Source organism: Herpailurus yagouaroundi, unplaced genomic scaffold (assembly GCF_014898765.1).
Source record: "Herpailurus yagouaroundi ecotype Mexico unplaced genomic scaffold, PumYag 28, whole genome shotgun sequence".
Taxonomy (NCBI): domain Eukaryota; kingdom Metazoa; phylum Chordata; class Mammalia; order Carnivora; family Felidae; genus Herpailurus; species Herpailurus yagouaroundi.
Genome location: NW_024412376.1, coordinates 133,647,143 through 133,664,082, shown reverse-complemented (window position 1 = coordinate 133,664,082; position 16,940 = coordinate 133,647,143). Strand labels below are relative to the sequence as shown.

The 16,940-nt window shown below is 43.5% G+C and overlaps 1 protein-coding gene across 14 annotated transcripts in view; it reads left to right on the top strand.

The window, feature by feature from the left end:
- The window catches only part of LIMCH1 (LIM and calponin homology domains 1), a 328,015-nt gene that overhangs the window by 257,904 nt on the left and 53,171 nt on the right, over positions 1-16,940 (top strand). For 7 of the 14 annotated variants that reach the window (XM_040484979.1, XM_040484956.1, XM_040484974.1 and 4 more), the window contains 4 exons: positions 9,389-9,424; positions 14,278-14,404; positions 15,828-15,985; positions 16,196-16,604. In XM_040484979.1, the coding sequence (XP_040340913.1) occupies positions 9,389-9,424; positions 14,278-14,404; positions 15,828-15,985; positions 16,196-16,604 (730 nt within the window). Of the gene's footprint in view, positions 1-380; positions 624-1,395; positions 1,726-3,097; positions 3,214-3,322; positions 3,435-3,876; positions 4,138-9,388; positions 9,425-14,277; positions 14,405-15,827; positions 15,986-16,195; positions 16,605-16,940 lie in introns of all 14 variants that reach the window. The other 7 variants (XM_040484986.1, XM_040484961.1, XM_040484967.1 and 4 more) reach the window with 2 other exon arrangements.

Here is a 16,940-nt window from a genome sequence, read left to right as displayed (position 1 = left end):
GCTCAGGGATTCAATCAGAAAACTTGAATTCATTATAGTAACTTGAATAGTGTGGGAATTGGGCATCATTACTCTCAAACCGAAATCTCATTACCATTCTTAATAGTCTTTCAGCAAGCCCTGGCTTCTCTTCCTAAACTAAACTTGAAACTGTCATCGGGTGGAAAAACTTCATCTCATTAGAGTGTCAGGAGGGCAGCATAGGCAAAGGGAATCAAGACTCCAGTTGATTCCATATTTTTTGAGAAAGGGAAAGTTGCTTCCATCATTTCCTTCTGTCCTTAGCCTCTGAAGTTCCTTGCTTGACATTGCTCTTTGTCTGCTCCCCTTCCTTGAACCTGATTTTTCCAATGATATGGGGGTCCGGATAAAATTGACAGAAACCAGGCCCAAATGGAAGAAGCGAAGTCAATGGTGACCTGTGTTACTCGGACTCAGGAGATCGAACCTGCAGAAGAAGGAGTGAGGAAGGTGCCAGATCTTTACAAGGATGACCTGGCTCAGCGGAGAATTCAGGGCCACCTTGCCCCTCACCGAGAGGCTCCAAGATTTGTCACAGTCTCCAATATAACAGAGGCTGACTTGGAGACGTGGGAGAGACTCAAAGTGTCAGGAAAGACAAGGTGTGTCATTTTTTTCCCCTGGTTTTCCCCTGGCAGTAGGATTATTGAACTTTGAAGGAATCAAATGCTTATCCTTCTATCATTTTATATTCTCAGGGCTAGAAAAACAAAAACTCTCAAAACACAGTATATTCTGCGTGAGTTGAAAGTTATTAATACTAAAATTTACGAGCCACTGGATGGAAAACATCCTCTTTAATCGAACCAGCTACTGTGAATGGTTATATGGATAGGCTTGTTTACTGTAAGCAATTTAGACTTGAGTTTTAGCTAATTTTAGTTATTTCATTGTACCTAAGATTTTCTTTTTAAAAAAATTTTAAAAATATTTTATTTATTTTTGAGAGGGAGACAGAGCGCGAGTGGGGAGGGGCAGAGAGAGAGGGAGACACAGAATCTGAAGCAGGCTCCAGGCTCTGAGCTGTCAGCACAGAGCCTGACATGGGGCTTAAACTCACAAACTGCGAGATCATGACCTGAGCCGAAGTCAGATGCTTAACCGACTGAGCCACCCAGGCGCCCCCATCGTACCTCTGATTTTCTCATGCCATCATTTATGATGTTGGAAGTGATATTTTGAAAGCCATAGAAGCTTCAAGCACGATTACCTAGGCAAGACAATGATCATTTCTTCATTTGATTGATTAATGGAAAATCAATTCTGCTGTAGCCATAGAAGTGTTTTTCATAAATCTAGTATTTAAGAAAAAGAGCTCTTACTCATTTGTACTTGCCTTAGAAATCTTTGGAACTCATTTCTGGTTCTGACTAGGGATGGAGATGTTGAGCACATCTGTGCCCCTGAGCCTTCACCAGAAATTAAAGCAGAAACTGCCATTCGTGATGACTTTGCCAGCCGCAGAGCAAGGGCCTATGAGAAAGCTTCCAGCCCCAGGCAAAAGTTTGTGCACTTTGGACCCGTGACAGAGATAGATCAGCAGAAGTGGAAGCGACTCAGCATCGGCAAGGCTGGGCCTAGGGAGGATGTAGAAGAAGTCACGGGTCACGGCAGCAAGATTGAAATGAACTCTGTCACCCCAGCCTCAGCGGCCACGTCCGGTTTACAAAAAGACCGAACGCTTAATCCGCAAAATGACTGCAGGTATTTCTCGCCATACATGTGCAAGATCTGCATGGGAATCACTGCTGCTTTTAAAGAGCCTGCTGAAGCACATTAAAGAAGCCTCCGGAGATCACGTAGTTTTAACAGGCTCTTTTGCTGGTTGGCAGAGAAGTAACGTTAGCGGGTCGCCCTAGGGAGGCGCATGTATGTGAACGTTAATGGCAGGCATCCATTTTGATTCTGTTGTCACCAGAATCACTGCCTGGGAATGCCAGTAATCTTGGCGAATGACCCTTTTTCCCTCGGCTGCATTAAGCACTATTTTATTAGTTGGAAATATTGAATGAACTAGATGGAATGTTTTAATGATATCCCTAGTGTTTCTTCTAAAGATCTATGGATAAAAATCAGGTTTATCTAAAACCTCCCTGTTTCTTATCCCATGGAAGGAGGAAAAAATAGTTATTAATATCGTTAAGTCCAAATCTGGACAAAGAAGGAGACAAAAAGAAAATAAAGGTCTCTTCCCTCCGCTACTTAAAAAAAAAAAAAAAAAAAACTATAATAAATCGTGAATGGAAAAAGACTTCTCTCTTGGGGTTCCTATGAGTGAAGAATTTCCTTGGCTGAATCACCATCCACATTTGTGAGGGATCACCTGGGTAAAGCCCTCATAGGCCCACCACCAGTTCTCATCCTCACTGGAGGCCTTCCAGCTTTGAATTACCAAGCCCTCTTTTGGGGGTTCAAGTTCAGGGGGCTGGTCTCCCTTCCAGGAAGCAGGTATAGCGGGTTTTTAGGAGTCTGGATTCTCTTGGGAACCTCCATTCCACCTGCACGGTGGGAGCAAAGTAAGGCTATCCGTGGCAGCAGGAAATGCTCAAGATACCTTCCTCATGTCTTGGCCTTGCAATCCAAAGGAAGCAGTGAATGGTCCATGACATACAGAGGGGTATCTTTGGTCCAGTAGTGTAGCCAACACCATGGAGGATAGCAGACTATCCTAGATATACATAACCTATATATCCTAGATATATATATCCTAGATATATCCTAGATATACATAACCCTAGTAGACCAGAAATACGTAGTTGGTGTTTCAGAGGCTGATAGGGACCTGGGGCGGAGGAGGTGGGGATGAGACATTAGTAAGAAATGCATTGTTGAGTCCTTGACTACTGAGGGACCCATCGTCCAGGGTCATGCCAGCCTTTTTTTGACCTGTCCCAGGCCCTCGCCTGGGGTTCACATTCCATTATCTCCATCTGAGTATGTCATCCTTACTAACCAGCTTCCGGAATGAGAGCAACTGAACTCTCTTAATCTCTCAGTCTCCACAACTTTCGTTGTGTCCTTTCATAATTCTTTTTCCTCTTCTCTCTTGCCACCCCTGTTACTTGATTATCAACAGAATAGTGGATTCTGGTGTAGATGACCATTGCAAAAGGGTCTCGCGGCTGGCTCCTGTGCTGGAGACCCAGGAGGAGCATGCCTGCAGTTTGTGCGAGTGCCCAAGAACAGAGGAAGGTGAGGAGGACTTTCTCTCCCTTCCCAGGAGGTGAAGGATGACAGGTGGGGGTCAAGGCCTCTGGTGTGAATTCTTCCCTAGCAGTAAAGCCGTCCTCTCTGGCTTTAGTTACATGCAAACAGCTGCCGCAGGATGGCAAAGAGGAGAAAGAAGGAGCCACTCAAAGAGATTCTGAGACGCTGCCAAGGGCTGAAAGATCAGAGGAGAGCGGCCAGCCACTGTGAGCGCTTGCCTGCATTCCAGGGTGTGCTGCCTCTGCTGTGTGTGGCTGTTGTGTTCTCAGAAAACAGCTTAGAGCCACAGTATGCACTTGATGACTGATGTGGCGTGGAGTTAAGTCTCTTAAAAGAATGCACCCATCCCAGGGTCAGAGTCCTGCTTTCAGTGCCCTCTCCGGGTAGAGACTTGAGCCTTTGCATGTGGTTGGGTGCTGGCCAAATTTCATTCTCAGGAATCGTGAAAATCGGAAAGGGAAACCCATTCCTGTGTAAGTACCAGTTGCATGATGGAGGTCCACGGTATTAATACTCAGTTGCTATGTGTGCTGCTGCCTCCATGGACATTGGCTTCTTCTGTTTTGGGTTAATGCCAGTGAGGAATGCTACTGAAAACATCTTTAGCAATAAATGGCCTTTGACTGGCTGGCCTGAATGTTGCCCTAGTTCTTGTCCCCCAGCCGCTGAATGCAAGGCTTCAGGGACAGAAGAGAGCTCGGAGAAGATGACAGCTCCTGCCTGGAGTGGCAGGGGACTGAAAGGCCAAGGAAAGTTGTATGATTCACAAAAAGATGACATGATGGTCAGGAGAACCGGGACATCTCTTAGACGCACTGGATCCAACGCAAACCAGTTCCTCCCAGTTCCATTTGCAAAGCAACAGGATGTGGAGGAATCTGCCAAAGGTCCGCCAATGAAAGATAAGAGGTCAGAAGACTATCCTGAGCCTTTGTGATTTGTTTCTCTAGTCTGAGCCTTCATGGATGCTTTGAGTATGTTATTAACACATTATGGTACTTACCCACTATTGCTTGCAGAAATGGCCCAGGCTGCCAAGACTTTTTTTTTTCTTCCTTTTTTTGCATATAAGCAGGTATGGAAAAAATATCCAGTTGCAAGTTTTCCTGTTCAGCATTTTTTCTGACTCTCCTCTCATGGGCAACCTGAATGGGTAACTCTTTTATTTCTTATTAGTGCATGTAGGAGCCCTCAGGTAAACGAATTGACCTTCTTTCTGACCTACTTAATTTCATTTTGATTCCTGGGGGGGTCTTCAGGTCCAAAGAAGATGTATACCACTTAGCAGTTTGTAATTTAATTTAATTTCAACATTAGCAAACACTCAGTGCTTTCTAGAGGTAAGATTTCTTCTATTCCATGCCATGCATGACTTGATTTAAAAGGAAGAGTAAAGAAATAATCTGAGGTTTATTGTTAAAGGCCTATTTGTTGAAGCCTCTGTTGCTATTTAGTAAGAGTGATACCTTTTTGTTAAAAGTGTGGTCTGCCAGACCTGTGTAGGGTAAAGGAGTGAGGAGTGTTTTGCATAATTATATGATCCACTATAGGGACGCCTGGATGGCTCCGTTAAGTGTCCGACTCGGTTTTGACTCAGGTCATGATCTCACGGTTTCATGAGTTCGAGCCCTGCATTGAGCTCTGTACTGGCAGCATGGAGCTTGCTGGGGATTCTCTCTCTCTGCCCCTCCCCTACTTGCATTGTCTCTGTCTCTCTCAAGTAAACGTATAAACTTAAAAAAAAAAAAAAATGATCCACTATAAACAGGAAGTGATGGAGTTGTGCTTCACGAAGGACCTTGAAGGGAGCGCGGCAGAAGGTAGGATGGGGAGCAGGGAAAATCTCAAGTAACATCCACATTTTTAAGTTAATATCCTAGCTATCTTTATAACCTGGATCTAACCTCTGCTTTACATTCCTCTGAATCATACTAGTACTAGAGTAGAGCCTTCTTGAAACATTGGTTTCAGGAAGCAAGGGTAATATTCGTAATATTTGTGGCCCTGTCAAAGTGTGTCTGTTCCCTCCAGCTTGCCTTCTCCTGGCAATTCACAGGCAGGGTGACGTAGAAGGAAGCGAGTGCGTGGATCACACGCAGATCCCGGTTGGTCAAGGCCAGTCAGGGCTGGTTAGTGACGGAGGGACTGACTGAGCTGCCCGGTCCACCCCACTCACTCACTTTCCAGACGCCCTGACACAGTGCAGCCGGGGATTATGGGCGCTGCTGTAAAGCCAGTTAGAGCGAAAGGGAGGAAGGATGCAAAGCCCGTGGCCACCTACTAGACACTTTCCAGGTGTTTTCCCATTTATTTAGTCCTCACACAGCCTTTGGGAGGAAGAATTTTCATCTGTATCTTGCAGTTAGGAAACCGAGGTCCACATCCACACAGCTGTAAGTACAGTTCCAACATTCAAACCCAGCTCTGCCTGAGCTGAGCGGAAAGCCAGTGCCCCTCCTCCCCCCACCGCCCAGCACGCATGGAGGAAGCTGTGGAAGCCTGATGAATTGCCTGTCACTTTTATCTGCCCCCCTATTTGTGATTCAGAGAAAGTCCTCTTTCTATTCAAACGAGAATGAATGGCTAGTTTGAGCAGAAGGAGATATGGTCAGATTAACTTGTGTGACACAGTTGTGTGACTGAGTAAGCATTCGCTTTGGGAACTCATGTTTCTTTTCCACAAGTATTTATTGAGTAATCACTATGTGTAAAACACTGGTCTGGGTGCTAGGGGATCATTTTAACTGGGCAGGAAACCCGTTCTTCCCTCGCACTTCAAATGAAGCATATGCCGGTTCACAATAAGGAAGTTTATAACTAGCCAATTATTGATCCTGAAATGCTTTGTTAGTGCTGAAAGTTAAATACATGCAATCAATAGATGCATAGAATATTCTCTTTATCTTTCTGAATATCCCTACCCTCACAATTAAAGTTTATTCGTTGCCTTTTTCTTTCTTTTTTTTTTTTTTTTCTTTTTGGTGGGATGCTCATACCAACTGATTTCTCTGGCCAATTTTGTACCTATTGACTCACCTACTTTGCATTTAAAAAAAAGAAAACCTCTTTATTAGTGATTTTTTAACTTACCTGTACTTTTCAGTTTCCCATAGGACAACTGAGAAAGCCATTTGCAGCCCAAGCTTAATTATCTTTTCCTTAACTGCAAAGGCAGTTCTGCTTAAATTGATGCCCTCTTAAAACTAATAAGTTAGTCTGAGAGGAAATTCCTTAAACCCATAAGTATAGAGTAAAGGGCTAAATGAACATTATCTTTAGGAACTGCACTATTCTTTTCAGTTTCCAGAGTATTCAATAAATAGTTGTCGAAGTCCTAGTCTGGTCACCATCAGGGAACCCAAAAAGAAAAATCCCTGCCCTCATGGAGCTTACATTTTAGTGTAAATGTACATTTGTTGACAGAGATTTCCATGAAATGCTGTTAAATATTTTGTGTAGAAGCAGTTTAAATTCAAATATATCCTACAAGTGGGGCGCCCAGGTGGCATCGTCGATTGAGTGTCCAACTCTTGATTTCGGCTCAGGTCATGATCCCAAGGTCATGGGATTGAGCCCCATGTTGGGTTCCATGCTCAGCATGGAGCCTGCTTGGGATTCTCTCCTTCTGCCCTTCTCCATTGTTCGTGTGCACCCTCTCTCTCTCTCTCAAAAAAAAGAGAAAAATAAAAAATGGGACGCCTGGGTGGCTCAGTTGGTTAAGCATCCAACTTTAGCTCAAGTCATGATCTCATAGTTTGTGAGTTTGGGCCCCACATCATCAGGCTTTCTGCTCGTAATGTACAGCTGGCTTGGGATCCTCAGTTCCTCTTTCTCTCTGCCCCTCCCCCCACACCTCCTCAAAACTAAACATATTTTTTTCTTAAATTTTTTAACGTTTTATTTATTTTTGAGACAGAGAGAGACAGAGCATGAACAGGGGAGGGTCAGAGAGAGGGAGACACAGAATCTGAAACAGGCTCCAGGTTCTGAGCCGTCAGCCCAGAGCCCGGCGCACGGCTCGAACTCACGGACCGCGAGATCATGACCTGAGCTGAAGTTGGCCACTTAACCGACTGAGCCACCCAGGCGCCCCTAAAGATATTTTTTTTTTAATTTTTTTTTACATTTATTTATTTTTGAGAAACAGAGTGAGACAAAGCATGAGCGGGGGAGGGGCAGAGAAAGAAGGAGACACAGAATCTGAAGCAGGCTCCAGGCTCTGAGCAAGAGGTCAGCACAGAGCCTGATGTGGGGCTCAAACTCACGGACCGTGAGATCATGACCTGAGTCAAAGTCAGACGCCTAACTGACTGAGCCACCCAGGTGCCCCTAAAGATATTTTTAAAAAAGAAAATATATCCTACATACAGCATACATATAGCTGAATCTCATCAACAAAATGTGTTAAAGAAGCCAAACTCAAAAGGATACATACTACATGGGTCCATTTATACAGCAGAAAACACTTGATACTAATCTCTGGGTATATATGGTTTGTGTAGATTCACTAAGGAATGTGTGTATGATAGGTGCACTTTCTGCAGCATATATTATACTTCAATAAAACATTAAGAGAAATCTTCAGATAGAAACACAAAAACACATGCTAACTATTAATTGATTATTTCTAAGTTCACTAGGCATAACTTCTCTGCTCTATTCCATAGATAATTTAGAAAACACTGTATTTGCATAAGCCTGTTCCAACAGGCCTATTAATTAACTGGGAAGCATAGATCCAGTCTTCAGAATGAATACCGCTTATGCACTCTCTCATTATGGAGGAATCCACTGGTCATCTGTTTCAATGTAGTAGTATTTTTAGAAACTTGAGGGTATTAGGTTAAACTTTAGCTCCTTCTGAAACTATCCCCTGGAGAAACAGAAAATGAGCCTTACTACCAGAAGAGAAATATCCACAAACCTTTTGGCCATTTTAACAGAAACTTTGGGTTTTGCACTGGTTTCGTTGCCTTCACTGTAAATGAAAACAATTGTTAATGAATGCAGACTGTTCTAGAATGGTAAGAGCAGATAAGAGAAAAGGATGTGTGCGTGCACCCGTGAATTCCAGGGTGTTTTCCCTAAGATTATAGGAAGAGATCTTTAGAAATTTTCCCCCATAAACTGTTATGAAACTGAACATGAGACTAGATAATTTTTGCTAAAAACCCCAAAATTTAATTTGCTGGAAACTGAAAGCAGGACATTGTTTTCTTTACCCAAATAATTATTTGTCCACCATCAGAGTGCAGAAATGCTTTTGGGGCATAGGTAAGAACCTTCTCTTAAAATCTCCCTTTGCTGAGGAGATAGTCATTTGTGGAAGCCGCTTTTTTAAAATGTGCTTTAAAATATGCCCTATAATGTCCTCATATCTTTTTTCTAATTTAACCTTTTTCCTTGCTTTAGCAAACACATTAAAATCGAAAGTGTCTATATTGTAGAAGGTACAACTGTGTAGACCTAAATAATCAGAAGAATATAGAAGATTAAAAAAAAAAAAAAACATTGGTTTTTCAAGTTATGGAATATTATCCAAGCCTGGTTTTGATTAAGGCCGCCAGTTTTCTAGGAATTGTGGTTTTTGTCAAATGCATGCGGAAGGCACTGATTGGGGTTCTGGTTGGAGTTCTGGTTTGCTTTCAGAAAAGTGCAGAAACACTCTTTGATGTCATTTGTGCAAATGCATTAACACATCAGGGAAAGGGTCAGTAAGCGTGTGCTTCTATGTTGGGTGTCCATTACAGCCGTTACTGCAGAACATAAAGGCATGAAGAGCTTAACTGTTTGTGAACAACCATAATACAGGTTTTGTTTTGTTTCTTTTTAAACTGCCTTCTCTAAACATTGTGGGTTGCACCTAAGCCTTTCCGTGTTTGTATTGAACAGCTTCTTTTTTGTGGGTAGCATGGGGATTATTTTCATTTCTCCTCTGTGTTTTAATACACAGTTTGCGTTCTTTAGAAATGCCAAGACTTTTCTTTCCTTTTCTGTAGCTCATGAATATTGCTAATTGTATAATGACACTTCTCTTCCAGTGTGATCAGCAAAAAAGGTTTGGCGTGCCAATATTTCACCAGTAGTGTTTGTTTCCAGCTTGGTTACAGTGTTTACCTTCTGTCATGCCCATCCTCTAATTGTGTATTTGGTCTTGTAGATACGGTCCGAGAACTCCTGTGTCTGATGACGCAGAGTAAGTTGTCTTGTGTTTATAGGAATACATTAATTATTAGCTTAAACTGCATGCTTCCGGTACTCACTACTAATTGAAACGCCATTGATGCAACAGTGAACTGAACAGCTAACTGACTCATGCAGCCTCAGAAAAGCACTTGAACTTGGAATGCAGAACATATGTTCTGTGCAGGACAGATGAATGAAGGAGTAACAAGCATGATTCTAATATGCAGCTGCTGCTTAAACTTAACATTTGCTTTTCCTAGACGTGGCACGGTGAGGTTTTTCTTCTTACGGTTTGGATGTTGGTAGCCCTTCTGAACCACAGAATTATTCTGCGTTTTGCATTTAATTCTTGATATGTTAGGACTTGGAGTTAAACAATGGAGCAGTCATTCTTATAGCCATATTTTTCTGAACGAAGAAAACAAATCCTAAGCCACTAATTATAGATTCAGGAGCCCAAGTTCCTCCCAGGTTGGAGTAATATAAACTGTGGGGTGCTCCTGACCAGGACGTCGGGGTTATATTCCGGTTCTGTGGCATAGCAAGGGGTCAACATGTCAAACACGACGTGGGCTTCCTCTCCCTGCCCCTTAGTGCCGGTCCTCTCAGAGATTCATTCCCCACCTCCGCCTCATGTCCAAATTTGAGAAGAAGCCAACACTCTCCCGCTTGTGACCGCATTTACTCCATTTCAAAAATGGATTTCCCATCTGCAGAGCATTCTGAAATAGATATCTAAGGCAAAAGTTTTCTTTGTAGAATGCTAGCTTTCTGAGATTTGAGTAATTTGTGTTTTAAGAATCACAACATCAGTGGCCTGCTGAGACTGATGTCTCCTCTGTGAGAGGCATTCTGTGCCCTCACGGGAATCTGAGCCATCGGAGAAGCAAACACTGGCCTAAGACATTTAAGTCTTGGCCTTAAAGACTTAAATGGCCTTAACTCTTGGCCTTTAAGTCACCAAGTGAGGAGTCTAAAAAAGAATGTAAAACACAAAAACCATTGCCACCAACGATAATGAGATTGGGCCAAAAAACTACTGTTTTGAGTACCTGTTCCATGTCTGTGTTCAACACATCAGCTTGGTTTGTACTCCCAGCACTAAGCGGTCTGACTCCGGTGCCAGGGTATGACCCCAACGTGCGCTCTACAATTGCTCTGCGGCTGATGTGCAGAACAGTCATGTCTCAAAACCAAGTTCAGCCTGAGCCTGACTGATTGCACGGAGTTAAGTAGTCTATAAAATTGAGCCCTGGTTATTACTTTTAAAATCTGCAGTGGCAATATGTAACATTCACTGAAAGGTGGATTACATAAGATTGATAGGTAAAACACTACTTTGATATGGTTAGCAAAAACATTTTGAGGGAATGGATTTATTCTTCATCAGTGCAAAGCCATCATGCACTTTACCTAAGACGGATCTCTGGGAAATCCCAAAAGGTGGAAGAAAAGAAGGTACGTTAAAGAGCGTTTGAATCTTGCCTGTACCTGAATGTGAAACCTCACCGACAGGGAAAGTTAACGATCTTTAAAAGGGGTGGAGGTGGGGACTCCCTTCTCTGCTCTAAATTTACAAAAAGCAGCCTCCTGGAGTAAGAAGCATAAAAACTTCTTTTCCAGAGGTCTTATCTAGGAGTATACAAAGTGCTGAATTTCCTTCTTGGAAGTAGACACAACTTAATATGAAACCATGCAGGGAGCCAAATGCAAAGTTTATATTGGGAGTTTCGTTTTTAAATAGAAATTAATATATGTTTAGTTTATTCCCCAACTATCTCCCTCCTTCAACATCTTTAAGGGCAATTATTGGCATAGGCTCTATTTATTCAGAATTGACACATTCTTAAAATACAGCCCAATCAAAAAAAGATGTGCCCTTTAAGGAAAATGCAGGTCGGGGGCAGACCTACCACACAGGCAAACAGAGATTTCCGCCTCCTGGCAAGCCAAGAATGTTTCCATAGATGTAGTTTCACCTTCTTGCCCTTTTCTTCATTTGCACACTCCTCCTCTCCCAAGGCTCTCCCCACCAACGGAGCGAGTGTACCGTGAGAGCCGTAGACTATTTTATTCCTAATTCGCTCACCGTAGACCTGGCCCAGAAACCGTTTTCCAGGCTCCCCTTGAGGTGATTTAATCCTGGTCCTCAAAAATGCCAACCTACCACCAGGAGAGACTTCGGGGCTCTGTAGCCAGGGACCCTTGTCCCAACAGCACAAGGCTGAGAAGCACTGCTTGAGTGCCAGTCACATTAATATGAATATTCTGGAACCTGGGCTCCTCCAGGATCCCCTACCCTGTCCCTAGACATACACTTCTTCATTTTGGAGGCTGAGTCCAACCTCTGAGCTAAGGAACATTGTCTGAATGGTGACTCAGCCCATTTTCTGTCTAGTGTTACCAATTTTCAAGTTGCTTAGTTCCTTTTTTTGAAATAGCATAGAGATATTGCTCAGAGTTCAGTTATTTTATTTTATTTTATTTTGGCCAGTTTGCTGGTATTTCTTTTTAAATAAATAAATAAACAAACAAACAAACAAACCAACCAACCAACCAACCCCTCTCGGGGGAAACAGTGCTTCCTGGTATATGAGAGGGCAACCAAGGGTTTCTCTTTTGATTTCACTAACCAGCTTTTGGCCGCATTGGGGCTGAGATCATTAGAACTTCATGGTGGGAGCAGAGATAGGAATCCTGGACAGAAAGAGGCAATTCTCAAGGCCTTTTGCTCTGATTCTCTTCCAAGTGACATAACCAAATCCCAAATATTAGAGAAGACTGCCATTGTTTCCTGAGGTTCTAGAAGAAGACCTGGCTCTATGGCTACCCGGTGTGGCCTAAACCCAAATTCTGCCCTTTAGAAATGGTAGATAGCGAAGTTGAAAAGGGGGCCTCCTTTCTACCCCACAGTCTGCTAACGACTTCGATTAAAAGAGAGCCCCGCTTAGAGAGGTTTTTATCTTCCACAGTCTTCGTGAAGACTGTAAATTGCCTTTAAAGATGAACTGACTAAATTGGATCGATTTAAGGTGAAGGGTTTTTTGGTTTTGTTTTGTTTTGTTTTTTAACTGAGAGGAGAAATGGGATGATTTTCAGTCTCTTTCTACAAAGCCTCCTTAAGTGAATTTTCATCCGTGGAGTTTAAAAAAAAGTGAGGTTAGACTTTTCAGCCTACCTCTGCAAATTCCTAAATCTTTCTTAAACAACGTTGATAAGTAGTGTAAAATGGATGATAAATCACAGCCCCTTCCCCCTTTGAGGACTGCAGTTTAGCTTTTTGGGAGACATGGCTGCCATAGTCCGCACCATCCTCTGAGTATGTAGAGGCATCTTCACACGGTGGTTTGTCATATTTGTGCTAATAGAAACCTCAGGTGAAAGTCCTTCTATGCAGTCAGAGTATTAGAATACTTGTGGGGAAGACAGATCCCAAGTACAATCTTCAGTTTTAGCTCTCTTAGGTCAGATTTAAATTGTCCAACATCTAGAGAGAGGGAAGAGGCACCCAACAGATCCATGAAGATTCATTTTGAATGTGGGCAGCCATTGCATTGGGGATACGTCTTCCCCTTCCAGAGAGCTGTCTGCCAAGGAACCCACTGGCAGCCAGTGATGCCGAAGCTGTTCATTGTCCGGCCGTGGGGATAACTATTTTGGACATCACTGATGATGTGTAGAATTAACTGGTGTCTAAGTGCATGGCTTTTCTTTTTCTTTGTGTTAAGCTGGCTTCGAAAATGGACTATCATAGTCTTCTGTTCTTAGAGGTGAACAGTGAACCTCCATTTCTTGATTTTGGACTGTTGTGACTCACTCGGCCCCAGAGCTCATTTCTTTGAGAGGAAAAAAAAAAAAAGGAAGGTTTTGCTTTGGGTTTTATTTCTGTTTTCACCTTGCTGCTTCAGCTTCTGCTGTAACAAAGGTCTATGTAAGCACCATAGAAAAGGCCCTGTGGTCTTGTCCAACATTTAATAACCTCCTATAGGACATATCAATTATACGTACAGCCTAAGGGTTGAAAAAATTGCTTTCCCTACCTATCCTTTTTCTTTTAAAGGAGTAAATTCAGTAGTATCCTGACAAAAATAAGGTAAAATGCTTGTGAGACTATTAGGATACAAAGTATATGCTGATTTATATATTTTATTCCTTAATCTTACTACCAAATACCTTATTTCCTTGATTCCGAGATGCTCTCAAACTGCACTTCCAATTTACAGACATTTTTTACAGGAAATACAAATAAGTACACCAAATATATGAATCACTAATGTGTAGTTATCGGATGCATCCACAAGTCAGAAAATACAATATGAAAAGGTGGTGTCTTAGACTTGAGGCTGAATGATTTTTTTTTGAAAATGGAGAAATTTCCTTAGGTAATGTAGAAAGCATGTAAGACAGCTCTTTACGCAAAGAAGCATTTATGGTAATGAAGTATTTGCTGCGTGGGATGGCACCCTCCTTCCTTCCCCACAAATTCTCCCTACGTTATACCTTGTAATTCTCTTCATTTTATTTTCTACTACATTTCCAAATGAGAAGAGCCTAGAGCTCCAAATACCTTTTTCTAGCCCGTCCATAAACATATTTTGGCACCTACGGATAAAATGACGTTGACTTGCTGCAGCCACCACGGAAGGCAAAGATGGCCACGTTTTGGCTTTCGCGGCAAAAGAAGTGGGGTGCTAGCATGCCCGCTGCAGGCTGGGGGATCGCAACGGGCCGCATCACGGGGCTGGCTTGAGCTGCTGCGGGGAAGGGGCGGTTTTCCAAGCGCGGTAGCGCCCCCGCGCGGCAGGACGCGCAGACACACCCCGGGCGCCGGTCCATTTTTGTCTCTCCTCTCTCCACGCTCAGGAGCACGAGTATGTTTGACATGCGGTGTGAGGAGGAGGCCGCGGTGCAGCCGCACAGCAGGGCCCGCCAGGAGCAGCTGCAGCTGATAAACAACCAGCTGCGAGAAGAGGACGACAAATGGCAAGATGTGAGTGTCGGCCAAGGCCACGGGCAGCGCGGAGGCTGCCCAAACCGTGGGTCAGAGCCCCCTTGGAGCAGGAAATCAGGGGGGTGGGTAGACAGGCTTGAAAGCCATGCAGGGGGAGGGAGCCCGTAGAGGATTTCAAACCAGTGACGGGAAGTGTGGGATTAGTAAGAAAGTTAAGGGCAACGTGAAAGGTGAAGGATACAGATGTGTATTCGACAGGTACTCTTGCTAGAAGGTTGGCCACAAAGGAGGGGGAGCAGGAGGGAGGCAACCGGCATGGGATGCAGAGTTGAGGATGCCCTGTCTTTTGTTTGAGATGATACATTGAAATCAATAACGATGATGATGGCAACAATAATCGCCAACATTGAAAGCCTGCCGGTTACAGGCACTGTTCTGCCTTGCATGTAGGAATTCTTCAGTTTCCTTAGTAACCCGATGAGGTAGCAACTGGTATCATCCTCAGTTCCACACATATGTCCCAGAAGAGCTAAGTAACTCACCCAAAGTCACACAGCAGTGAGTGAGGTAGCCAAAATTAGAACCAGAGAAGGAAGTCTCTATGGCCTGATGAGGGCCTTGAGATCGTCTCTGTGCTGAGAGCAAAGAGCCAGGGCAGGGAAGAACGCGAAGATAGGGATGACAAGAAGGACGGTGGATTCTTCCATGTAATCCTCACAGAGCACTCTGAGGTGGCTAATGCAAAATTGGTGGTCCAAAAAGTTAACATTTCCAAAGTCTACGTAGTAATAATTATGACTACAATATATTGGGCACTTACTCTGTGTCTGGCACCTTATTTGTACTATGTCATTTAACCCTCACAATAGGCTGGTAAGAGTAGGTGTAATTGGCATCCCTGTTTTAGAGATGAGGAAACAGAGGTACAGACAGGCTAAGAAACATGCCTGAGATTCCAAAGCATGGAAGAGATAGCGCTAGGATTACCTCCCACAGCTGCACTCCCATCCACCTGACTCCAGACTCCTAGAAATAATTATTTCTGCCTTTTCTTCCTTCCCAGAGGAAATTGTGTAGGTCTGTGGCTGATTCCTACTATCCTGTTGTCAGCAAGTCCATTCACAATGCACAGGTCATAAATCGGAAGAAATGAAATTTCTTGTGATACCCTGTGAAGCAATACTTTAAAATTTAGCAGCTGACGTGAAATATGATTGCATTTCACATTACTGTGCTTAAATGAATGCATTGCCCTGCTGTGGATATTGTAGCTCTGTCTGAATATTTCCTGCCTTTGAGGCATTCCTGTTCCAACCAGACTTACGTTGGATTGGGTGGCAATGCCCTAGCATAGTGCTGGGCCCATCGCGAGTGCTCACTAAACTCTAAAGAGTAGACATGGAGTTGTGTGTAAGCCTGGAGAAGTATGTCCTGTCTACCCCTGACCCCCCGCCCCCACTAGGACCTGGCTCGTTGGAAGAGTCGTAGAAGAAGCGCTTCCCAGGACTTAATCAAGAAAGAGGAAGAAAGGAAGAAAATGGAGAAGTTACTGGCTGGAGAGGATGGAACAAGCGAACGAAGGAAAAGCATCAAAACCTACAGAGAAATTGTTCAAGAAAAGTGAGTTCTTTTGTTGTTTTTTTAAATGTGCAATATGCTCTAGATGTGCTTTTTCTAAACATTGTTGCTATTCACAGAGGCTCTGACACCAGTATTCCACACTCCCCGTGCTCCCCTTTCAGCTCGACCTTGGTTCCTACCAAGGTCTTCTTTGCCATTTTTGTGACTGTTGACTTTGTTCTTGCTGCCCTTCCCATGCTCCTCCTTTAGAGAGCGGAGAGAGAGGGAGTTGCATGAGGCCTACAAGAATGCACGGTCTCAGGAGGAAGCAGAGGGGATCCTTCAACAGTACATCGAAAGGTTCACCATCAGCGAGGCTGTTCTCGAACGCTTGGAGATGCCAAAAATTCTGGAAAGAAGCCATTCAACAGAGCCAAACTTAACCCCCTTCCTGAATGACCCCAACCCCATGAAATACCTGCGGCAACAGTCACTGCCTCCACCCAAGTTCACTGCCACTGTGGAAACCACCATCGCTCGCACCAGCGTTCTGGATACCAGCATGTCAGCAGGCAGTGGCTCTCCAAGCAAAACTGTCACTCCCAAAGCAGTGCCTATGCTGACACCCAAGCCTTACTCCCAGCCCAAAAACTCTCAAGAGGTTCTGAAGACCTTTAAGGTAGGATATGTTCCTTAAGAATAGAAGCAAAACCAAACCCCAGGTAAAAAAAGAAAGCATCTCGCCTCAAGAAGATAGAATTATTTGTATCAGACAAAAGAGGAATGTATTAACATTTACAATTGTAAAGTTTATGCCTCAGGAAATTTGGTTTGCAAGTAGTTAGAGGACAGATGTTCCCCCCAGTTCCTACTGATAGACTCCAATGAGATTGATAATTGAGACATCTCCACGAGCAAGGCTTATTTTTGAATTTGATATAAGGGCATGGTCTCTCTATAGTAGTGGTAACAGACCCTTAGTTTAGTAAAACCCTGGGTATCCCAGGATACCCTG